Consider the following 25631-nt stretch of genomic DNA (forward strand, 5'->3'; position numbering starts at 1 on the left):
CGTTTTTGTTTCCACGCGGATTTGTTAACAAAACCTGATGCCAGCAAAGTGAATGAGAAACCTGAAGAAGTGATGCAGGAAATAATCTCCAACATGTCAAAGTGCTGTGCGTTTTTGCTAGTGTTTTTCACCCATTGACTTAAATGAAGTCAGTCAATAACAGTAGAAATACGCAGGTGTTAAAAAAAAAAAAAAAAAAAAGACAAGCTATGCGAAGCGATAATAATCATTACAGTCGTCATCCAGAATTCCTACTTGCTTTCAACAAATGGAAAAATCTTTTTTTTTTTTTTTTTTTTTACTAGCTTAAATTTCTGTTGAAAAATGCACCAAAACTGAACAAAAAATGCACATTTTGGAGACTGCGTGTTCCTGCCAAGAGATTTCTGCACATAAAATACTCAACATGTGTACATACTCTTAGCAATATTTGATTTGCCATAACTTACATGTGGCATCCCCTATTACTTTGTGATATGTTCTATGTTGTAAACCTCGTTCACAGCAAGCGTATGACCAGAAGAACATAAGACGTCGTGTTTATGATGCCTTAAATGTGCTCATGGCTATGAACATTATTTCTAAAGAAAAAAAGGAAATAAAGTGGATTGGTTTACCTACAAACTCTGCTCAGGAATGTCAAAATTTAGAGGTATGTCTGTTTTTTTTTTAGTGTTTATTTTACTGCTTAATTTTGGTCTGTCCATTGTGAACTGAAAGGGAAGCGCTTGTCAGTAGGTGTTTGATATGTAATATGAAAGTAGCATCCTGTAACTGAGAGCTTGATTCTAGTGATGTCACTTACTGGGCTGGGTTCTGTTTCAATAAAACGAGCGTTTTATCAGCAGGAGGTTATATCTACAGGACTAATGTCTTGTGACTACTAGTCAACTGCTCTGCGTAACCCCACCACTGATTGGCAACATTCTGTCAATATGAAGTATAAAGTCATGAAAGCTGCCAATCATTGGTGTGGATGGATCTGCAGAAGAAAGCACTGCATGCTGTCATTTTGATACAATCAGACTAGTAAGTGACACATCACTGGAAATAAGGGCCTCTGCCCCTACGTCATGTTTCATATTAAGTTGCAAAAACCTGGTGACATACTACCTTGAAAGATATCTCTGCAAGTCATGTCTTGTGATTTTCTGTAAAGAAGATTGTTTAATAATTGTATGTATGTATGTACATATTAAATATACTCTCCTACCACTGCCTTCTCTGGGATCTAGTGCTGATCTGCTCCTCTTTCCAGTGACGTCACCGTCTTTCAGACTCTCTGGGTTACACTGTGCTCTGCATAACCCACACAATGTAAGCCTACGGAGCATCCGAACGAGGCTTCATTGACTTATATTGTAAAAGAGACTTCCGGCTCATACATAGTCATCTGGAGAGTCTGAAGAGCGAGGACATCGCTGAGAAGAGGAGCGCACTGGTGCTGGATCCCGGAGAAGAACGCTATAGGTGAGTATATTATCACATAAACAAACTACACTTTATGTACACATTCACAGATATTATTTTATTATTGCTTCTTTAATAATCAATAGTACAGGCATAACTTCAATGGTTATTAAAGCAATGCTCCCATGTTTAGAGCTCGGCAATAGTTGAGTTGAAGGTAAATCCATTTCTCGTTCGCCTTATTGGGGGACACAGAGATCATGGGTGTACGCTGCTGCCACTAGGAGGCTGACACTATGCACAAAAAAAGGTTAGCTCCTCCTCCGCAGTGTACACCCCACCGACCGGCAGGGAACTCCTCAGTTTAGCTTAGTGTCAGTAGGAGGTGGACACGGGTCTTTCATTAGACCCTTATCTACCTCGATGTGCGTCGTTCCCTTTCAGGTTCTGGAGGGATACAGTGTGAATAGTCACAACTGTACTCCCACAAAGAGGCTTTGAGTACGGCGTGTACTGCCACCCCGTATCCTCATAGTTCTCCACAGCGGGACCAAGAGCTCAGCACGGGTGCGTGCCAGCGATCCAGATGGTCCTCGCTCCCCGTCTCCCACCCACTCGCCCACCAGAGCCTGTCGGTTTGGATGAGACGCGGCCACAACAAGAGACGGATCAGACAGCGTGGGATAATGAGGTACCTTTATTGAATACAAGACGGAGGTAAGTATGGGGGCCGAGTCGCGTCCTCCTCATCCCTAGATGGGCATCTCGGCGGCTCCAATATTGTTCAAAGCGGGCATCAGTAGGGGTCTTGCCCGGCGTTTTCCCCCGCCTTTAGTCCTTGGCGCAGCAGATATCAGCGGCGTTCTGCAGAACGGTTGCCGCAGGCAGCGCTGCAGGACCTCCGCGCCGCCCCTCGCTGACAGGCGGCCGCCGCCATTAATTTAGGCCCCGGCTTCATTTCAGGCCTTCTTCTGCGTCGCGGCCACGCCCCCGCCCCCTTCTTCTAAGCGTGCTTCTCTCCCGCCCGTTCTAGGCCTGCCCACCGCTCTCTTTGATCCTAGCCTGTTCTTGGCCAGCGGGCGGTGCCTTCCTTCAGCTTCGGCGGCTAGCTCCGCCCTTCTTCCTCTGAAAGCGCACGTTCCTCCTGCTCCTCTCAGGCGGCCGCCATCTTCGCAGCCTGTCAGCCGGATACCGCTCTCCGCTGCCCTACATCTTCCGACAAGTCTTGTGGCACGTTCCCTAGGGACACCGGACCGTGAGTATCTCTGCATCTGCAGACTGACACCCTCCTCTGCCTTTTTGACCCCCAACCTTCCGGCAGCAGGACAGCCTACTCCCCTCTGCCTGGACTGCAGCAACCCCATTCAGCAAGACCCCCGTCCAGGAGCCATCTATTGCGCCATGTGGAAGCGAACCCCCATTACTGGTTGGGCCTCGTCTTTCTCAATCTGTGGCAGACCTCACCAGGGTGTCTCAGTCCCTAGTAGCCGTCCTTGATAGGTTGCCCCTGGACACTTCTGCAGGGTCCAGCAGGTCACATGATGCTTCATTTGAGCCAGCCAGCAGAAGCCGCAAAAGGTCCAGACAGGACCTCCGGCCGGGATCCTCTCCTGGCCTCACATCCCCACATAGTCCTTCCCAGCAGTCGCCCTCCTGTGCCTCCTCACCCAAGTCAGGTGAAGCGCTTTCGGATGTGTCAGCCGAAGAGATCTTAATGCTGGATTCGGACCAGGACGCGGACATGAAGGTTACGGTACAGAACCTCATTGCTGCGATTAAACACACCTTCGAAATCTCAGACTCCCCTGCGAAATCCTCAGAACAGGAGGTTTCGTTCAGACAGGCAGAAACACCTTCCAGGGTCTTCGCTTTCCGATCCGAGTTTGGCAGGATCCTTACCAGGGAAAGAGAAAATCCAACCAGGCGCTCTCAAAGAGGGAAGCGCCTCGGCGTGCTGTACCCGTTTGCCAAGGAGCTTACCGACAACTGGTCCGCTTCCCCCTCGGTAGACGCACCCGTGTCCAGACTTTCTGACAACACGGTCCTCCCGATTTCAGGTGTGGCGTCACTAAAGGATTCTAATGTTAGAATTATAGAATCTTTAGCAAAGTCAACATTCGAAGCGGCTACAGCAGTGCTAAGCCCAGCCTTCGCTTCATCTTGGGTAGCGAAGGCCAGAGCCACTTGGGCAGAGGAACTCCGCAAGGGCATCCTAGTTAAAGCCCAACCAGAGCAATTGGCCGAACTGGCCAACCAGATCTCTCATGCATGGGATTATCTGCTCTCTGCCTCCTTGGATGCCGCGTCTTGCGCAGTTCAGGCGTCAAGCAACGTGGTAGCAATCCGACGTTCAATTTGGCTCAAGGCTTGGCAGGCGGATTTGGCTTCAAAAAAGTCCCTTACCAATCTGCCTTTTCAGGGAGCGTGTCTCTTCGGATCCCAGCTGGACCAGATTATTAAGGACGCCGCTGGAGGCACGAGTTCCCTCCTCCCTCAGTCCAAGCCTCGCAGACCTCCGTTAAGACGTCAGTTTCAGTCCTTTCGGACTTTCCGCCGCTTCAATGCGGCAGACAACTTCTCTAACCAACAGAGACCGCAGGCACGCCAGGATAGAGAAAAGGTGTCCTTCAGACCCATTCCCTCCTGGCGATCTCACAACTCCCAGGGCAGATCCTCCAGATCTGGACGGTCCACATCAGCATGACTATCAACGAACTCTCGAGGGTCCTTCCCAATTAGGAGGTCGACTCCCTTTCTTCAGAGACGTCTGACTTGCCTCAGTAGAGGACGCTTGGGTCAGGGAGGTTGTATCATCAGGATACAAGATAGAGTTCGTTTCTCATCCCCGGGATCGTTTCTTCGAGTCCTGACCTCCAAAAGATCCCGCCTTAGTTCCGGGGTTCTTTGCGTCCATCGCCTATCTCCTCAATTCCGGAGTGATAGTGCCCGTTCCCGAATCAGAACGTTTCACAGGGTTTTATTCAAACCTGTTCGTGGTACCGAAAAAAGGCGGTACAGTTCGCCCCATCTTGGACCTCAAGTTACTCAACAAGAGTCCGACTGCGTCATTTCCGAATGGAGTCTCTTCGGTCAGTAATCGCTTCCATGGAAACGCAGGAGTTCATGTGTTCAATAGACATCCAAGATGCCTATCTACACGTTCCCATATTCTCCGGCCCTTAGAAATTCCTGCGTTTCGCGATTTGCCAGGAACATTACCAGTTTGTTGCACTTCCGTTCGGTCTCGCCTCCGCACCCAGAGTTTTTACAAAGATCATGGCAGCGTTGACGGCCTTGTTGAGAATCAGAGGTCTCGTTCTTTTTCCGTACCTCGATGACATTCTGATCACAGCTCCGTCCTTTCATCAAGCTCACCAAAGTATTACCATCATCCTCGACACCCTGTCCAATTTCGGGTGGCTCATCAACAAAAAGAAGTCCTGCCTGGTTCCGACACAATGTCTTGTGTTTCTGGGTCTATTGTTAGACACTCGTTGATCAAGGGTTTTTCTCCCACAAGAAAAGATTTGCTCCCTGCAGCGGGATGTACGATCGCTACAGATCTTACGACTTCCATCTCTCTGGACAATAATGAAAGTCCTAGGAAAGATGGAGGCAGCGACAGAGGCGGTTCCCTTTGCCCAATTTCACACCAGACCTCTCCAACACGCCATCCTGTCTCGGTGGAACAGGTCTGTTTTTTCTCTGGATCGCCCAGTTTGTCTTTCATACCGGGTCAAGCAGTCCCTCAATTGGTGGCTGACGTCTCCACTCATCTCCCTAGGACGGTCTTTCCTCCCCATTCACTGGCAGCTTGTGACGCCGTTTGCCAACCTCCTCGGCTGTGGAGCAGTGTTCCGCGAACACACTGTTTAGGGTCGGTGGTCGACGCAGGAGTCAGCCCTGCCGATCAACGTTCTCGAGATACGAGCGATTTATCTGTCTCTCGTTCACTGGGAGAGACTTCTCAGGGACCTGACTATCCAGATTCAGACAGACAATGCCACAGCGGTGGCATATGTCAACCGCCAAGGGGGGGACACGGAGTGTCTCAGCCCTGGCAGAGGTGTCCAAGATTCTTCATTAGGCAGAGGTTTCAGTCCCGGCTATATCCGCGGTGCACATTACCGGCGTGGACAACTGGACCGCCGATTTTCTCAGCCGCGAGGGTCTTGCGGCGGGAGAGTGGTCCCTGCATCCGGAGGTATTTCTTCAGCTTTGCCGTCGTTGGGGAACCCCGGACGTAGATCTGCTAGCTTCTCTCCTCAATAGGAAAGTCCCACAGTTTGTATCCAGGGCTCGAGATCCCCTCGCAGTGGGTGCCGACGCTCTGGCCATTCCTTGGTCGCAGTTCGAGCTCCCCTACCTGTTCCCTCCCCTGCCTCTTCTTCCCAGGTTGTTGAAGGAAATCAAGGCGGAAGGAATTCCAGTCATCCTCATAGCCCCGAATTGGCCCAGAAGGTCTTGGTTCGCGGACGCCGTTAACCTTCTCGCTGACGCCCCCCGGAAGCTTCCAGACAGGGCAGATCTGTCTCAAGGTTCGATTTGCCACCCGAATTCTCGGCCTCTCAATTTAACGGCGTGGCTGTTGAGACCGAGGTTTTGAAATGATCAGGCTTTTCGGATCGAGTTATTCAGACCATGATCCGGGCCAGAAAGCCATCGTCTTCCAAAATTTATTACCGTACTTGGAAGGCCTATTTCACTTGGTGCGAGGCCAACGACATTCCGCCCATGCGTTTTTCGCTCCCTTCTGTCCTGGCGTTTCTTCAGGCAGGGCTTGATGCAGGCCTTGCCCTCAGCTCTTTAAAAGGTCAAGTTTCGGCGCTGTCCGTTTTATTTCAGAAGACATTGACCTCCCGTCCTCAGGTCAAAACCTTCCTTCAAGGTGTGGCTCATGCGGCTCCTCTGTACCGAGCGCCCGTAGATCCTTGGGATCTTAATTTGGTTCTCAAGGTTCTGCAAGGTCCTCCCTTTGAACCTCTCAGGGAAGTTTCCCTATCTCTCCTTTCATGGAAAGTAGCCTTCCTAGTAACCATCACCTCCATCCGGTGCGTGTCAGAATTGGCGGCCCTCTCTTGCCGCTCTCCTGTCTTGGTACTCTACCAGGACAAGGTAGTTCTGCAGTCTCCGCCCTCTTTCCTTCCTAAGGTGGTGTCAGCTTTCCACCTGAATGAGGACATTGTTCTCCCGTCATTTTGTCCGGGTCTAGCTCACCCTCGGGAGCGGTCCTTGAACAAGCTGGACTTGGTCAGGGCGATAAAGGTGTACCTAGCTAGGACGACCCCTTTGCGGAAGACAGACTCTCTCTTCGTCATTCCAGATGGGGCGCGGAAAGGTCACCCGGCTTCCAAAGCTACTATTGCTCGCTGGATCAGATCGGCAATTTTGGAGGCCTTCCGGGTTAAGCATCGAGCGCACTCTACCCGGGCAGTGGGTGCTTCCTGGGCGGTACGCCACAGAGCCTCCACGCTGCAGCTTTGCAAAGCTGCATCCTGGTCATCGGTTCACACGTTTGTGAAAATTCTACAAAGTCCACACCTACGCTTTGGCAGACGCCAGCCTAGGTAGAAGGATTCTGCAGGCAGTGGTGGTGAGTCCACTGGCCTGATGGAAGTTTTTTCCCACCCCAGGGACTGCTTTGGGACGTCCCATGATCTGTGTCCCCCAATAAGGCGAACGAGAAAACAGGATTTTTGGGTTGCTTACCGTAAAATCTGTTTCTCGGAGCTTTCATTGGGGGACACAGCACCCTCCCATGTTCTACAACTCCTGTTCTTACTTTGGTTGATTGGTTACAGTTGAGTTGAGTTCTGTTTTCACTCTATTCTGTTACTTCTCCTACTGCTTTCTCACTAACTGAGGAGTTCCCTGCCGGTCGGTGGGGTGTACACTGCGGAGGAGGAGCTAACCTTTTTTTGTGCATAGTGTCAGCCTCCTAGTGGCAGCAGCGTACACCCATGATCTCTGTGTCCCCCAATGAAGGCTCCGAGAAACAGATTTTACGGTAAGCAACCCAAAAATCCTGTTTTGTTTCCCATTCAAGATCCTTTTCCAAGCTGCCGTAATTTAAGTGCAGCCTATTATGCTAAAATGATTGGTTTTCTTTCCTGCAATATGTTTTCATTTAGTTAGCGTATATAGGATTGTTTAATATACCTGCTGTTAGCATAGCATCTGTGAAATCCTCCTCCCATCTATTGTACAGTCACCAGTAGAGAAAGAGGGGGAAGAAGTATTCCGCAACCAGGTTGACAATTTCTCCCTTATTAGGCTAGTTTCACATTAGCGTTTACGGCCGCAGTGTCGGGCTGCGCACGGCCGCCGCTAAGCCCCGCCCCCTGCCGCGCCTCCGCCGGTAGCTCTGCCTACGGACGCATGACGCTGCATGCGTCCTGCGTCCCCTATCTTTAGCACTGGGGATGCAAGCCGTGTGCAGTATGCGTTTGGCGGCGCATGCGTCCTTTTGACGCTGCGCTGACCAGCGCCAAACGCAACAGGTTGCAATTTGGTGCGCTCGGCGCAGCGTCAAAAGGACACATGCGCCGCCAAACGCATACTGCGCATGGCCTGTGTCCCCAGTGCTAAAGATAGGGGATGCAGGACGCATGCAGCGTCATGCGTCTGTAGGCGGAGCTACCGGCGGAGGCGGGGCTTAGCGGCGGCCGTGCGCAGCCCGACGCTGCGGCCGTAAACGCTAATGTGAAACTAGCCTTACTGATAAAGGTAGAAATGCTGCTGTACAAGCAGTCGCTTCACAAAAATATGGTGCATGCAGGTACAAACCAGTGTGAAATGTGGGGTAAGCAATTAGTAAGTTGCAGCAGTTAACTTGGTGCCCTGTCAGACATGTCCATTTATCTTTATACACTAGACCAGGCGTGTGGTGTGCAATTGTGTCATCGGTACGTGAATATGGATGGTATTGCAGTCCTTTAAAAAAAAAAGAGCATTGCACAAAGTACACAAGGTCAATTCACTTTTATATAGTTTAATCCTAAATTTATACTGTACAATGGTGATCAGAGGTGGATGTAGATTTTTGAATGATTTCTTCATTTGATAACACCGGTGTTTCTGGAATCTTGGCTGATAAGCCACTTGAAAGTATTTTTCTTTTTCCAGGTTGAAAGACAAAGACGTCTTGAAAGAATAAAGCAAAAACAATCCCAGCTACAGGAACTTATACTACAGGTAATCTCTGCTTGGTTGTCACTTTCATACATTTAGCCTTATATTTGAATTGCCTGCTTTACAAAATGGTGCCACTGCTCACACAACCACAGAGTTTGGGGCTTTTATTTTACTTGAGGGTTGGAAATGTAAATGGTGATTTTATTGGTTGCCGTGAGCAAAATTGTACCAAAGAATTGTTTACATGGAATATTTTCGTGATAGTATCAATTTAAGCCCCCATTCCTTAGTAGGAACCTGTCAGCCTGGGAATGCTTGATGCACAGTAGCATCAATCGGAGATTTTTTTTTTTGTTCAGAATAAATGTATATGACTAAATAAAATAATTTTAATCCATATTATAGATGTGATCATGCTGTAACGCAGGCGTCTGCCTGCTGAATGTGATTTTTTTTTTTTTTTTTTTTTTTCCTCCAATACATATAACAATCAGTATGTAAAATAGGGGGCAGGTGAGGGAGGGATCATTGACCTGTCATAAGCCATACAGATGAATAGCTAATCAGAGCACCACATAAAGCCCCCCAACAGGCCGCCCCGAGGCACCAGAATCTCATAACCTGAAAATAAAGATTAACAACCACAAGATGGATCTCATCACCCCAGGTATCATTGTAATCAGTATAATGGCGCCAGCCTGACACTGTCTTTAAGTTACTAAGCACAATCTTGCTGACAGGTTCCCTTTTACAAGCCCATGTCATATTTGGAGTGCAAGCAGGAATATGGATTTCCTAATATACTTGCCCCAGTTATAAAGGAATATTTATAAAAGAAAAAATGTTGAATGAATCCCCCAAAGGTTTTGCATGACGTTGTAGATTTTGGGGGCTGAAACTGCTGCGAGTCAGAATTGCTGTTACTTGCTTTACCATTGTGTGTCCGATACATAAAAATTATGGATAGCTAGGTGAACAAAATTTCAACAGTATTATTTCAACTATATTTGTGGTCATAAAAAGAAAAAAAACACAATTTTTTTCCTCTTTTTCACCCTAATATCGCCCAATATGGGCAAAAAAATAATAAAATGAAAAGAACATAAATATTTTAAGCTCCCTTATCAGAAAAGAACATCCCAACAAGATTTTTTTTGTTTGAGAGCTCTTAAAACTGCATTTAAAAATACATAATTTTTTTGCCAGGAATAAAGGAAAATTGCAAAACTTGAGCTTGCAGAGGGCATTTGCACACAGCATACCCACTTAGTTGATTGCTATAGGAAGACACTTTTGGAAAACGCCAGCTGTTTTTCTAAAGCATCGTTTGAGGGCTTTTGCAGTATAGCATCGGCCTTCTTTTTCCCGCCTCATATGATAGTTGTGGACACTTCTTTCAGCTGTTTCACAACTTTAGAAGCCTGAAGTATTTAAAAGAAGTTACAAAGGACTGAACACATTCATTGAAAGTCGTTTTCATGTTGCTGTGAATGTGTTTATACGTTTTGGCGGTTTTTCTTTTTTTGTTTGTTTTTTATTGCTATTTCAGGCAGTATTTACACATTCCCTAAAGGGGTTGTCCAGCACCAGTGGAAAAGCCTGTGGTCAAACGGATTGCTGACTGTCAAATCATGACAGTGTGCACAATGCACACAGCCACCATTCCCCTTTATTTACCGTGTGAGTGGACGGTCACGTGACCTTCACGTATATGAATTGCATATTTGTGGTCACGTGCTGGCTAGTCTCACCCAGCTTGTCTCCATAGTAGAGAATAGAGAGTAGTGCATCAGTCGTCTAGTTAAAACATGACCGCGAAGTATGTAAATTGAATACATGTGGTCATGTGACCTTCGAACCCCCGCGTTTATGCAGTTTGAACTACCCCATTAAGAATTAAGCAATTTTTTTTGTTCCCTTTCATTTTTACATTTTTAATTTTCCCCCCAACTTCATAAAGCCATAATTTTGTTTTCATTGACACAGCCATATAAGGGCTTGGTTTTGTTGTAAGAGTTGTAGATTTAAATGCCATCATTCGTTTTACTATTTCATACCCTGAAAAAATGGGAAAAAATACCAAGTGCTGTGAAGTGAGGAAAAAGATAACCACCTGCAATTCCACCACTTATTGGGAATATATACACACTACCATTCAGAAGTTTAGGGTCACTTAGAAATTTCCTTATTTTTGAAAGAAAAGCACAGTTTTTTCCAATGAAGCTAACATTAAATGATTCAGAAATACACTCTATACATTGTTAATGTGGTAAATGACTATTCTAGCTGCAAACGTCTGGTTTGTAATGCAGTATCTTCATAGGTGTATAGAGGAAACTGAGTCCAAAACTACATGCAAATAGACATCTTTATTTGATACTGTCGCACAGGATTTTCATTTTGTTCCTGGCTATCTCTGACACTTGTATGAGTACTTCCTTTTTATATATGTGTTTGCTCCCTTGTGTTGCCTTTCAATAAAGATGTCTATTTGCATGTAGTTTTGGACTCAGTTTCCTCCCCTTTTTTCAGTTCTGCTTTGAGGAGTCCTACTTTTTACTTACTTGGGGTCTATGTGTGCACTGGCACAAATATGAATGAATATGTCTTTTGAGGGTATTTGTTTTGTCTTGTAGGTAAATATACCAAGTATGACTAGGACACATGGTAGTAATCATCATATATAATTAATTTGAGTCCCCATGAGTCCACTCGGATTGGTTATGCCCATCACCAAATATAACATATCCCACAAAAGAAAACGATGATTAGAAGGCTTGTATTACTAATATAAAAAGCAACTTTATTGTTTAGAACCATAGATAAAATATTACATATCACCAATTAGGGGATTAAGGGGAAGTAAACATACACATATGTATATTGTGATTACACATCTAAAAAGACGCACATAACCAGCACCAGAAGGTGTAACCTATACACCTATAATTATCTGACTATCAAAAAATTGACAGTTTTTGCTGAAAAATAGTATATCAATCTCAAGGTGGACATTATTTATTATGTCCTCATATCCTACAGCTGATTAAGACAATTCTTATTCGAAGACTATTGTATCATGCCTCCTCCACCAAGAAACTAACCGTTATACATAATGAACGTAATCACTATAGTAATAGATCTTATATGGTGTGGTATCTAAACGTAGCCACTTATCTCAGCTAAAGTGGCCACTAAACATGCTATAAGAGTTATCACCAGCAACAGCCGCTATATACCAAAACTCACATCACACCATAATGGCCATTACAGCAATAGCCGCTAAATGTATAGATTAACGTCCATACTAAACTAATCAAGTGACGCGCTCTGTCACCGAGGCAACCACAACGCCGGTCAGCATCTTATGGAAAAGAAATATATATGTTAATGCCCTTATAGATGGTTGCTGATCCTGTGTATAATTGGTAGTATGTGTATACTGCAATTAATGTGTTTTTGTATGTTTTCTATGTAGTTGTGGGTCGGCGCCAGCGGCCCTGTACGCGCCTGTCCCCCTGTCACCGCTGCCCCTGTCCGCATGTGGCATCTTTACATGGTGGGAGGCCCTCCCCGGCCACTCCCACTGTGTGACGCCGATGCTGACCGGCGTTGTGGTTGCCTCGGTGACAGAGCGCACGACTTCCGGTAACGCCGTTTTCGCGGCGTCCGGGTACACTATTTAAGGACGCTGGTGTATACACCGGCTAGGCCCCTTGAAAAAGGCGGATCCGAAACGCGCGTCGGGGCGGACGCACTAACCAGGCACCTGTACACCTCCTGACCACCATTGCGGGTAATGATTAGTTTAGTATGGACGTTAATCTATACATTTAGCGGCTATTGCTGTAATGGCCATTATGGTGTGATGTGAGTTTTGGTATATAGCGGCTGTTGCTGGTGATAACTCTTATAGCATGTTTAGTGGCCACTTTAGCTGAGATAAGTGGCTACGTTTAGATACCACACCATATAAGATCTATTACTATAGTGATTACGTCCATTATGTATAACGGTTAGTTTCTTGGTGGAGGAGGCATGATACAATAGTCTTCGAATAAGAATTGTCTTAATCAGCTGTAGGATATGAGGACATAATAATGTCCACCTTGAGATTGATATACTATTTTTCAGCAAAAACTGTCAATTTTTTGATAGTCAGATAATTATAGGTGTTTAGGTTACACCTTCTGGTGCTGGTTATGTGCGTCTTTTTAGATGTGTAATCACAATATACATATGTGTATGTTTACTTCCCCTTAATCCCCTAATTGGTGTTATGTAATATTTTATCTATGGTTCTAAACAATAAAGTTGCTTTTTATATTAGTAATACAAGCCTTCTAATCATCGGTTTATTTTGTGGGATTTGTCTTGTAGGTGTATAGAGTCCCATTTCCAACCACCATCACTCCAGTGTTCTTATGGTACTTTGTGTGTGCTAACTGTGTAAGAAGGCTAATGGATGGTTAGAATGCTCTTGAAAACCCTTGTTCAAGTATGTTAGCACAGTTGAAAACAGTGTGGCTGATTAGAGAAGCTATAAACTCGACCTTCCTTTGAGCTAGTTGAGAATCTGGAGCATTACATTTGTTGGTTCCATTAACCCCTTCCTGACATCCGACGTACTATCCCGTCCATGGGACCCGGGCCCCCATGCCCATGGACGGTATAGTACGTCTACCGCGATCAGCGGCGCCCACGTGGTGAGCGCCGCTGATCGCGGCCGGGTGTCAGCTGGTTATCACAGCTGACACCCGGCACAATGTGTCAGGGGAGGTCACGGACCGCCCCCGACACGTTAACCCCTTGCACACCGCGATCAAACATGATCGCGGTGTACCGGGGCTTAAAGGGAAGCATCGGCAGGGAGGGGGCTCCCTCCGTGCTTCCCTGAGCCCCCCACGGCAGAGCAATGTGCAGCGCTGCTGCGGGGGGCTCCTTTCTTGCAGGCCCCCGAATCCAAGATTGCGACGGGGGCCTTCGGGGGCCTGCAGGAAGCTGGCTTCCTCAATGCCTGCAAAGCGCAGGCATGAGGAAGCCTTCTGCACTGCCTGTGACAGATCGCTGATCTGTCACAGTAATCTGTGATGTGACAGATCAGCGATCTGTCACAGGACAGTGATGTCCCACCTGGGACTATGTAATAAAGTAAAAAAAAAAAAATTAAGAGTGTTAAAATAATTAAAAAAAAAAATTGGCAAATAAATTAGAAAAAAAAATAAAAATATTCCCCCAATAAATCCATTTTTTGGAAATAAAAAAAAAAACAATAAAAGTACACATATTAGGTATCGCCGCGTCCGTAACGACCCGCCCTATAAAACTGTCCCATTAGTTAACCCCTTTAGCTAACCCCTTAAAAAATAAAAATAAAAACGAAGCAAAAAATAATGATTTATTATCATACTGCCGAACATAAAGTGCAATAACGCGCGATCAAAAAGACGCTTATAAATATCCATGGTACCACTGAAAACGTCATCTTGTCCCGCAAAAAACGCGCCGCAATACAGCATCATCAGCGAAAAAATAAAAGTTATAGCTCGCAGAATAAAGCGATGCAAAAATAATTATTTTTTATATAAAATAGTTTTCATTGCATAAAACCGACAATGAGGTATCGCTGTAACCGTACTGACCCGAAGAATAAAAGGGCTTTATCAATTTTATCGCACGCGGAACGGTGTAAACGCACCCCCCAAAAGAAATTCGTGAAACGCTGGTTTTTGTTCATTCTGCGTCCCAAAAATCGGAATAAAAAGCGATCAAAAAATGTCACCTGCCCGAAAATGTTACCAATAAAAACATCAACTGGTCCCGCAAAAGATAAGACCTCACATGACTCGGTGGGTCAAAATACGGTAAAATTATAGCTCTCAATATGTGGTGATGCAAAAACTATTTTTACAATAAAAAGCGTCTTTTAGCGTGCAACAGCCGCCAAACATAAAAACCGCCATAAATAGTAAATCAAACCCCCGTTATCACCCCCTTAGGCTAGTTTCACACTAGCGTTTATGAGCGCAGCGACGGCCTCGCACGACCGCCGCTAAGCCCCGCCCCCTGCCGCGCCCCGCCGGTAGCTCCGCCCACCGGCGCATGACGCTGCATGCGCCCTGCGTCCCCTATCTTTATCACAGGGGGCGCAGGCCGTGCGCAGTATGCGTTTGGCGGCGCATGCGTCCTTTTGACGGTGCGCCGACCTGCGCCAAACGCAACCTGCTGCAGTTTGGGTGCGTCGGCGCACTGTCAAAAAGGCGCATGCGCCGCCAAACGTATACTGCGCACGGCCTGTGCCCTCTGTGATAAAGATGGGGGACGCGGGCGCATGCAGCGTCATGCGCCGGTGGGCGGAGCTACCGGCGTGGGCGCGGCAGGAGGCGGGGCCTAGCGGCGGCCGTGCGCAGGCCGTCGCTGCGCTCATAAATGCTAGTGTGAAACTAGCCTTAGTTAGGGAAAAATAATAAAATAAAAAAATGTATTTATTTCCATTTTTGCGTTAGGGCTAGGGTTAGGGTTAGGGCTGAGATTAGGGTTAGGGGTGTGTTGGGATTCGGGTTAGAGTTAGAATTGGGGCTTTCCACTGTTTGGGCACATCAGGGGCTCTCCAAATGCAACATGGCGTCTGATCTCAATTCCAGCCAATTCTGAGTTGAAAAAGTCAAATGGTGCTCCTTCCCTTCCAAGCTCTGCCATGCGCCCAAACAGTGTTTTACCCCCACATGTAGGGTATCAGCCTACTCGGGACAAATTGCAAAACAATTTTTGGGGTCCAATTTCTCCTGTTACCCTTAGGAAAATAAAAAATTGTGGGCAAAAATCATTTTTTGTGGAAAAAAATGTTTATTTTCACGTCCGAGCTTCTGTGAAGCACTTGGGGGTTCAAAGTGCTCACCACACATCTAGATAAGTTCCGTGGGGGGTCTAGTGTCCAAAATGGGGTCACTTGTGGGGAGTTTCAATAGTTTAGGTACATCAGGGGCTCTCCAAACGCACATGACACCCGCAGACCATTCCATCAAAGTCTACATTCCAAAATGTCACTACTTCCCTTCCGAGCCCCGACGTGTGTCCATACAGTAGTTTTCTCCCACATATGGGGTGTCAGCGTACTCATGACAAATTGGACAACAACTTTTGGGGTCCAATTTCTCCTGTTACCCTTGGGAAAATGAAAAAATTGGGGACTAATTGATAATGTTTGTGGAAGAAATAAGATTTTTTTATTTTCATGCACGGGCATTCTAAACTTCTGTGAAGCCCTTGGGGGTTCAAAGTGCTCACCACACATCTAGATAAGTTCCTTAGGGGGTCTCGTTTCCAAAATGGGGTCATTTGTGGGGGTTTCCACTGTTTAGGTACATTAGGGGCTCTCCAAAGGTAACATGACACCCGCAGACCATTCCATCAAAGTCTGCATTCCAAAACGTCACTACTTCCCTTCCGAGCCCCGACGTGTGTCCATACAGTAGTTTTCTCCCACATATGGGGTATCAGCATACTCAGGACAAATTGAACAACAACTTTTGGGGTCCAATTTCTCCTGTTACCCTTGGGAAAATAAAAAAAATGGTGACTAAAAGATCATGTTTGTGGAAAAAATACGAATTTTTTATTTTCACGCCCGGGCGTTATAAACTTCTGTGAAGCACTGGGGGTTCAAAGTTCTCACCACACATCTAGATAAGTTCCTTAGGGGGTCTAGTTTCCAAAATGGTGTCATTTGTGGGGGGTTTCCACTGTTTTGGTACATCAGGGGTTTTCCAATCGCGACATGATGTCCGATCTCAATTCCAGCCAAAAACGTCAAATGGCGCTGCTTCCCTTCCGAGCTCTGCCATGCGCCCAAATAGTGATTTAGGCTAGTTTCACATTAGCGTTTTTTTGCGCAGCGCATCGGGCGCATAAAAAACGCAAAGAAAAACTCAAAACAAACGCGAGTTTTTTAACGTCATGCGCACGCTGATGCGTCAAAAAAACGCAGCGTTGCTTGCGTTTTACATGCGTTTTTGCATGCGTTTGCTTTTTTTAAGCACATGCGTTTTTAGGTGTAATTTTTTCCATTGTCTAGAGAACATTCTAGACTTGTTTAACTCAAAAACGCATGCGCAAAAAAACGCAACCGGGCGCAAGACCATGCGCACGCATGCGTTCCCATAGACTTCAATGTGTTGTTTTTGCGCATTCCGTGCGCAAGCGTGCGCATGCGTTTTTTTGCCGAGACAGAGCGCACCAAAAAATGCAACATGTTGCGTCTGGCGCGAAAGACAAAAAAAACGCATACGCACGAAAATGCAATTGTGCGCAAGACCATGCGCACATCATGTTAAACATAGGTGCGCATGCGCACAAAAGCGCAAATGTGAAACCAGCCTAACCCCCACATGTGGGGTATCCGCGTACTCAGGACAAATTGCACAATAACTTTTAGGGTCCTGTTACCCTTGGGAAAATAAAAATTGGGATGAAAAGTTCATTTTTGTGGAAAAAATGATTTTTTAATTGTACCGCTGTACGTTATAAACTTCTGTAAAGCCCTTGTGGGTTCAAAGTTCTCACCTCATATCTAGATATGTTCCTTGGGGGGTCTAGTTTCCAAAATGGGGTCACTTGTAGGGGGTTTCCACTGTTTAGGTACATCAGGGACTCTCCAAACGTGACATGGCGTCCGATCTGAATTCCAGCCAATTTTGCATTGAAAAAGTCAAACGGCGCTCCTTCCATTCTGAGCTCTGCCATGCGCCGAAACAGTCGTTCCCCCCCACATATCAGTTATCAGCGTGCTCAGGACAAATTGCACAATAACTTTTGCAGTCCAATTTCTCCTGTTACCCTTGGTAAAATAAAAAAAAATTGAACCTGAAGCATTTTTTTTGTGAAAAAAAGTTAGATGTTCATTTTTTTTTTTTTAAATATTCAAAAAAATTCCTGTGACGCACCTAAAGGGTTAATAAACTTATTGAATGTGTTTTTGAGCACCTTAAGGGGTGCAGTTTTTAGAATGGTGTCACTTTTGGGTATTTTCTATCATATAGACCCCGCAAAGTGGCTTCAAATGTGATGTGGTCCGTAAAAATAAAATGGTGTTGTAAAAATGAGAAATCGCTGGTCAACTTTTAACCCTTATAACTTCCTAACAAAAAAAAATTTTGGTTCCAAAATTGTGCTGATGTAAAGTAAACATGTGGGAAATGTTATTTATTAAGTTTTTTGTGTGCCGTATCTCTGTGATTTAAGGGCATAAAAATTCAAAGTTGGAAAATTGCGAAATTTTCAAACTTTTTGCCAAATTTCCGTTTTTCTCACAAATAAACGCAAGTTATTTGAATTAAACTTTACCACTAACATGAAGTACAATATGTCACGAGAAAACAATGTCAGAATCACCGGGATCCATGGAAGCGTTCCAGAGTTATGACCTCATAAAGGTACAGTGGTCAGAATTGTAAAAATTGGCCCGGTCATGAACGTGCAAACCACCCTTGGGGGTGAAGGGGTTAAACTCTCAAAATGGCCAGGAAAAAAAGAACTTTCATGTGAAATTCGACAGTCTATTCTTGTTCTTAGAAATGAAGGCTATTACATGCGAGAAATTGCCAAGAAACTGAAGATTTCCTACAACGACGTGTACGACTCCCTTCAGAGGAGAGTACAAGCAGGCTCTAACCAGAGTAGAAAGAGAAGTGGGAGGCCCTGCTGCACAACTGAGCAACAAGACAAGTACATTAGAGTCTGTAGTTTGAGAAATCGACGCCTCGCAGATCCTCAACTGGCAGCTTCATTAAATAGTACACGTAACGCGCCAGTGTCGACATCTACAGTGAAGAGGTGACTCCGGGATGCTGGCCTTCAGGGCAGAGTGGCGAAGAAAAAGCCATATCTGAGACTGGCTAATAAAAGGAAAAGATTACTATGGGCAAAAGAACACAGACATTGGACAGAGGAAGATTGGTAAAAAGTGTTATGGACAGACAAATCCAAGTTTCAGGTGTATGGATCACACAAAAGAACATTTGTGAGACTCAGAACAACTGAAAAGATGCTGGAAGAGTGCCTGACGCCATCTGTCAAGCATAGTGGAGGTAATGTGATGGTCTATGGTTGCTTTGGTGCTGGTAAAGTGAGAGAGTTGTACAAGGAAAAAGGAAGGCTATCACTCCATTTTGCAATGCCATACCCTGTGGACAGCGCTGGATTGGAGCCAGTTTCATCCTACAACAGGACAATGACCCAAAGCACACCTCCAAATTATGCAAGAACTATTTAGGTAAGAAGCAGGCAGGTGGCATTCTTTCTGTAATGGAGTGGCCAGTGCAGTCACCAGATCTCAACCCCATTGAGCTGTTGTGGAGCAGCTTGACCGTATGGTACGCAAAAAGTGCCCATCAAGCCAACTTGACTTGTAGGATCGCTACTACCAATAGGTGGCGCTGTAGAGTAAAAGTCCTCTTTCTCTCTGAAGAGGCAATTTGCACATCAAGCCAAACTAACTTGTGGAAGGGGCTTCTGGAAGCATGGGGTGAGATTTGTCCAGATTACCTTAGCAAATTAACTGTTAGAATGCCAAAGGTCTGCAATGCTGTAATTGCTGCAAAGGGAACATTCTTTGACCAAAGCAAAGTTTGAAGGCGAAAACCACCATGGTTACTTACCGGTAGCCGGTTTTTCCGGAACCGATGACAGCACCACATGAGAGAGAGAGAGAGGGATCCGCCCCGCCAGGACAGGAACCTACTGAAACATAAGGGGTGGCACCTCTCCCCCGCTTCAGTTGGATTACAGAGCATTGAGAGGACTTCCCGGTTAGTTACACGTTTATCCATCACCACATCACACAAATGCACCCGACTATTGTGCACACCCATACGGTGAAAAGGGGGGGGGGAGGGAATATACGGGTGCTGTCATGGGTTCCGGAAAAACCGGCTACCGGTAAGTAACCATGGTGGTTTTCCCTTCACCCATGACAGCACCACATGAGAGATTTTTGGAGACTTCGAAACACCTTAGGGAGGGACCACCGCTTGCAGCACCCTTCTACCAAAGGTTAAGTCTGCAGAGGAGGTTAGATTTAATCTATAGTGTTTAAAGAAGGTTGAGGGTGAGGCCCAGGTAGCTGCCTTACAAATTTGCTCAATTGATACCTCTGCTTTTTCAGCCCAGGAGGTCGCCACGGCTCTGGTGGAATGAGCCTTGATGCAGTCAGGAATCGGAACACCACTAGCGGAGTAGGCTACACTAATGGCCTCCCTAATCCATCTGGCAATTGTCCCTTTTGATACTCCGTAACCCTTCCTGGCACCCTGGAAGGCTACAAATAGGAACTGGGACCTCCTCCACTGGCTAGTCACTGATATGTACTCTAAGAGGGCTCTTTTGACGTCTAGATTATGGAATTTCTCCTGACCCGGGTTTTTTGGATTAACCTTCAGAAAGTTGTGGGAAGCGGGGTGTGTTGCAGTCCGCGCTGCCGAGATTAACAAATCACCTGGGATGCAAGATGTTGTAGCAGTGTACTCCTTTATTTCCTCGTACGCATTTCGGCGCCCTTCCTGGCACCTTCCCCCCACCATTTTTTGGGTTTTTTGGATTGTCACAGAAGGAGGGGAGGACAGTTTCCTGGCTACGATGGAAATCTGATACAACTTTCGGTAAATAAGCAGGGTCTGTTTTTAGGACAACCCTGTCTTGGTACACCTGGGTATAAGGTGGGTTAACTGAGAGGGCCTGCAAGTCACTCACTCTTCGTGCCGATGTAAGGGCCACTAAAATAATGTTTTTTTAGGGTAAGGTATTTCACTGGTATTTGTTGGACAGGCTCAAATGGCTCCTTCGTGAGAGCTTCTAACACCAGGTTTAGATCCCAGGGAGCTATTTTTGGCAAGGGGATTGGTTTAGACCTGTGGCAGGATTTAATGAATCTAGCTACCCATCTGTTTGCTGCTATATTACAGTTATATAGAGCGCCTAGTGCTGAAACTTGTACTTTGAGTTTGTTTACCGCTAGGCCTAGTTGTAGTTCTGCCTGCAAGAACTCTAAGATAGCCTTGATTGGGGGTTCTTGATCTAACGGTTTTCCTAGGAACTGCAGAAACTTATTCCATGTCCTACCGTTTATATTGGTTGTTACTGGCGTTCTACTTTTCATCAGTGTAGCCACCAACCCCGGGGAGAACCCTCTACTTTTTAAAAGTGACCTCTCAAATTCTACGCCGACAGATGTAACCCCTTGACTTGCTTGTGGAATACCGGACCCTGAGTTAGCAGGTCTGGAATCTCTGGCAGCACCCATGGGTCTGAGAGGGACATCATCTGTAGTAGCGAAAACCTGGGCCTTTTTGGCCAAAACGGGGCTATCAAGAACACTCTGGCCTGATCCTCTCATTTTCTTCACTACCGCCGGGATTAGAGCTACCGGGGGAAAGGCGTAACTCAGTTTGAAGTTCCACGGAATTTGCAATGCGTCTACTGCCCATGGGTCTTCTTTTGGGTTCAATGACCAGAATCTCTTTACCTGCCTGTTGCTTTTGTTGGCAAAGAGGTCTATTACTGGCTCTCCCCAGAGTTGTACTATCTTTTGGAACACTGAGTGATTTAGGGCCCATTCTCCCTGTCTTAACGTGTTGCGGCTTAGAAAATCGGCCTGTGTTCTCTGCCCCTCTGATGTGTAAGGCCGTTAGAGAGTGTAGGTGTTGTTCCGCTCTGCGAAAGATCTCGCTGGTTTCCCTCATTAGGAAGTGTGACCTCGTCCCTGTATAAGCCGCTCATTAGGAAGTGTGACCTCGTCCCTGTATAAGCCACTGTCACTCTGTTGTCGGACATTGCGACATTCTAGACTGGGGATGAATGTCCTTGGGGCTTTGTTTACTGCCCTTAATTCTTTTAGGTTAGAGGATGCCTGTCCTCTCAGGTATGCTCCCCACCCCGAGGAGCTTGCGTCCGTTAGAATCACGTCGGATACTGGCCTGTGCCACAATATACCTGCTGCTAGGTTTGTTGTGTCCAGCCACCATCTGAGAGAGTTTTTGACTTTTCTGGAAAGTTCCAGCCTTCCTTCTAAATGCCCTCTTGGCAATTTCTGTGCTGATAGGATCTCTGCTTGCAGTTGACGGGTATGAAATTGTGCCCAACTGACCGCTGGGATACAGGCTGTCAGAGTGCTTAGTAAGGACATTGCCCCTATCAGGGTCGTGTGAGGTTGGTCTATTGCTGCCAAGGTCATATTCCTCACCTTTTCCACCTTTGCATCTGGTAAGAGACAAATTTGCTGTTCCGAGTCCAAGTTGAATCCCAAAAATGTTTGTCTTTTTAGGGGTTGTAGCCTTGACTTCTTGATATTTACCATCCAGCCCAGTCTCTGCAGGGTCTCTGTTACCCTTTCCACTTGTTCTACGCAGTGACGTTCCGAGTTGCCCACAATTAGAAAATCGTCTAAGTAGGGTATTATAATTGTGTTGTGGATTCGGAGGAAGGCTGTCATCTCTGCTACTACCTTCGTAAACACTCTCGGGGCTATGGATATGCCGAATGGGAGGGCTCTGAACTGAAAATGTCTGAGGTTGCCCTGGATGTAGACAGCTACCCTTAAGTACTTCTGGTACTCTGGATGGATCGGGATATGGTAATAGGCATCCTTTAAGTCGACTACGGCCATAAAGCAATTGTGGTGTAACAGCTTTATGGCCGAAGCTGCTGACTCCATTTTGAAAGTCTGGTTTTCTATCCTTTGGTTGAGGCCTCTGAGATTTATAATTGTTCTGAATGAATGATCCGGTTTTTTTATTAGGAAGAGGGGTGAGTAGAAACCCCTCCTTTCCTGTTCGCTTGGAACCTCGATCAGAACATGTTTGTCCAGCAGACCTAGGATCTCTGCTTCTAGGGCCGACTGCTCTTCTAACCCTTTCCTGACGGGGGTCACCACAAGCGATGCTCTCGGCCGTTGAAAAAAAGGAAATTTTAGGCCTTTCTTGATGTTTAAAATCCAAGTGTTGGAAGATATATTTTCCCATTCCTGATAAAAGCATCAGTCTCCCCCCCACAGAGACATTGGCGTCATTGAGGGGACTTTTTTGCGGATAAAGTGGCTCCTCCAGACATGAATCTGGATTCTTTCTTTCTTTTGTCCTCCCATCTTTTCCGATCCCCCGGGCGACGACCTCTATTGAATTTTCCCCTCCGAAAGGGCGGCCTCCTTTGATCTCCCATAAATGTGGGGAAGCCCTTCTTCCTATCCCCAGCTTTTTCGAGGATGTCGTCTAAATTTTTTCCGAAAATTGTCCGTCACACGGCAGAGAGCATAATTTAGCTTTTGACTGTATATCTCCTGGACAGCCTTTAAGCCATAATGCCCGCCTTGCGGCGTTTGATAACCCCGCCGCCCTCGCCGTCAGCCTCATGGAATCGGCAGAGGTGTCAGCCAAAAAGGCGGCTGCTCCGTGTAGCAGATACATTTCTCCCAAATATTTTTCCCTTGACACCTTGGATGCGAGTTTTTCTTCCAGCTGCTGTAACCAGATCATTAAGGATCGGACTGTGCAGGTGCCTGCTATTGCCAGTTTCAGGCCCCCTGCCGCTGCTTCCCATGTATGTCTTAGGTAGGAGTCTGCTTTCTTATCTAGCGGATCTCTCAGCACTCCTGAGTCTTGTAGGGGCAGGGCCGACTTTTTTGATCTGGATACTGCCGCATCAATTTTTGGGACCTTGTCCCAGATGTCTGTATCTTTAGGCTCAAAGGGATATCTCCTTTTCTCCTTCGTCTCATTGGGGGACACAGAGACTGTGGGTGTGTGCTTCTGCCGTCTGGAGGCTGACACTAAGTATACAAAAAAAGAGTTAGCTCCTCCTCTGCCGCATACACCCTCGCCCCCAGACCGGGCGTAACTCAGTTTTTTGCTTAGTGTCTGATGGAGGCACACGCAGTCTGGAGCTCCAGACTAGGTTTTTTTTTTTTTTTTTTTTTCCTCTATGAAGATAAGACAGGGGCGACGGATCCTATAGAGAGGGTCCGATCTCCCCAAATCATCAACGGGCGACCACGTGTGAGTAACCCTCCACGTGTTTCTCTCCCGCACCGAGGGACACATCTGGGACTTTTCCCCAGACAACCATTTTTCTTTTTTATTTTGAAAGAGGCGGCAACGCATCCTGATAAGAGGATTGCGGTTTCCCCATCGTCCCCAACGGGCGAGCACGTGTGAGCGATCCTCCACGTTGTTCTCTCCTGCAATGTGGAAATGCCCCTTCCACCCCTAGGTAGTGAGTCCAGGGGTGGAGTTGGAGGCGCAGGTAAGCCAGGGATTGAAGCGGAGAGCGGAGAGCGGTACAGTAGCCTCCCCCTCCCTGCCCAGGGAGGGGTTGAGAAGCACCTCCGTAGAGCCCCCTCGGCGGCCCGGCTCACCTTTTGTTGATAGGCCGGGACCAGGTAGTCCGTCTCTCAACCGGCGCTGCCCCCGGCGGGTAACGCCGCACGCGGAGCGCGGCCGGAGCCCCGCGGGCGGCCGCGGCCCCCGCTGTATAGGGAGATCCGTGAACGCGCGCCCGCCGACTTCCGGGGATGGCCGGAAGCCCCGCCCGCCGACTTCCGGGGATGGCCGGAAGCCCCGCCCACTAACTTCCGGGGGCGGAGAGCGGCGGGCGCGCACAGTGACCGGGGAGCTCCCGCCCCCTCCCTCCAACGCCGCACGTGGAGTGCGGCCAGAGCCCCGCGGGCGGCCACGGTCCCCGCTGTATGGGGAGGTCCGGAGTCCGCGTGCCCGCCGACTTCCGGGGATAGCCGGAAGCCCCGCCCACTAACTTCCGGGGGCGGAGAGCGGCGGGCGTGCACAGTTACCGGGGACCTCCCGCCCCCCTAGGCAGCGGGGTCGGCCCTTGCCCCCTCCTTTGCGGCTACTTGGGTGGCTAAGGCCATGGTTTCGTGGGCGGACGCTCTGCAGAATGCCCTCCAAAACAGAGACCTGCCTGCGGAGGTCTTGGAGGTGACAAATCAGATCTTAGGGGCAAGTGATTTTCTCGTCAGCGCCTCTCTGGACGCGGCCGAGTGTTCTGCGGTGGCAGCAGCAAATGCGATCGCCATTAGGCGAGCATTATGGCTGAGATTGTGGAAAGCGGATTCTATCTCCAAAAAGTCCTTGACCTCATTGCCTTTTCAGGGCAATCGGTTATTCGGTGAGAAGCTTGATAAGCTTATCTCAGAAGCCACAGGGGGGAGGAGTAGTTTCCTCCCGCAGCAGAGGACTTGGCCAGCATTCAGGCAGACACAGAGGCGTTTTCGGCCTTTTCGTAACCCCTGGAGGGGGACTTCGGCCAGAGCATCCACCTCCGCAAATGATGGTCAGATTAGGGAAAGGCAAATCTCTTACAGAGCCAATCCGCTGGGTAGAGGCCGAGGCCGTTTGCCCAGAACAAGGGGGGCCAGATCCCAAAAGCCTCCAGCAAAATGACTCGAGGCGCTTCGTACCTACGGACGACAGAGTGGGCGGACGCCTACTAAGGTTCAGCCACGTTTGGGTCGCAGTGGCACGCGACGCTTGGGTGGCAGAGTTGATATCGTCCGGGTACAAGATAGAGTTTCTCGGACTCCCGCCACGGCGATTCTTCCGTTCCCGGCTTTCCGGAACAGAGTCGCAGGCGGAGAGTTTGTTACAGGCCATAATGACGCTACAGCGCAACGGGGTCATTGTCCCAGTACCGAAAAGCGAAGAGACACAAGGTTTTTACTCCAACCTGTTTTCGGTCCCCAAAAAGGACGGGACAGTAAGGCCAGTATTAGATCTAAAAATCCTGAACAAATTCATCAGAGTCAGGCGGTTCCGGATGGAATCCCTCCGTTCGGTCATTGCAGCCATGGATCCAGGGGAGTTCCTGGCCTCGATCGATGTGCAGGATGCATATCTGCACATTCCGATTTTTCCTCCACACCAGAGGTTCCTGCGTTTTGCGATCGGAGGGCGACATTTTCAATTTGTTGCTCTGCCCTTCGGTCTGGCCACTGCTCCCAGAGTCTTTACGAAGATAATGGCGGTGGTTATGGCCATCCTGCATGCTCGGGGCATAACGGTACTACCTTACCTGGACGACCTTTTGGT

The 25631-nt window shown here is 47.4% G+C and overlaps 1 protein-coding gene across 3 annotated transcripts in view; it reads left to right on the forward strand.

Annotated features, from left to right (window-relative positions):
* Nucleotides 1-25631, forward strand: part of TFDP1 (transcription factor Dp-1) — a 183527-nt gene that overhangs the window by 107847 nt on the left and 50049 nt on the right. For all 3 annotated transcript variants that reach the window (XM_073563533.1, XM_073563536.1, XM_073563534.1), the window contains exons 7-8: nucleotides 506-652; nucleotides 8536-8604. In XM_073563533.1, coding sequence (XP_073419634.1) covers nucleotides 506-652; nucleotides 8536-8604 — 216 coding nt within the window. The remainder of the gene's footprint in view (nucleotides 1-505; nucleotides 653-8535; nucleotides 8605-25631) is intronic.

This window comes from Dendrobates tinctorius, unplaced genomic scaffold, assembly GCF_039654945.1.
Source record: "Dendrobates tinctorius isolate UK_male_01 unplaced genomic scaffold, ASM3965494v1 ptg000394l, whole genome shotgun sequence".
Lineage (NCBI taxonomy): Eukaryota > Metazoa > Chordata > Amphibia > Anura > Dendrobatidae > Dendrobates > Dendrobates tinctorius.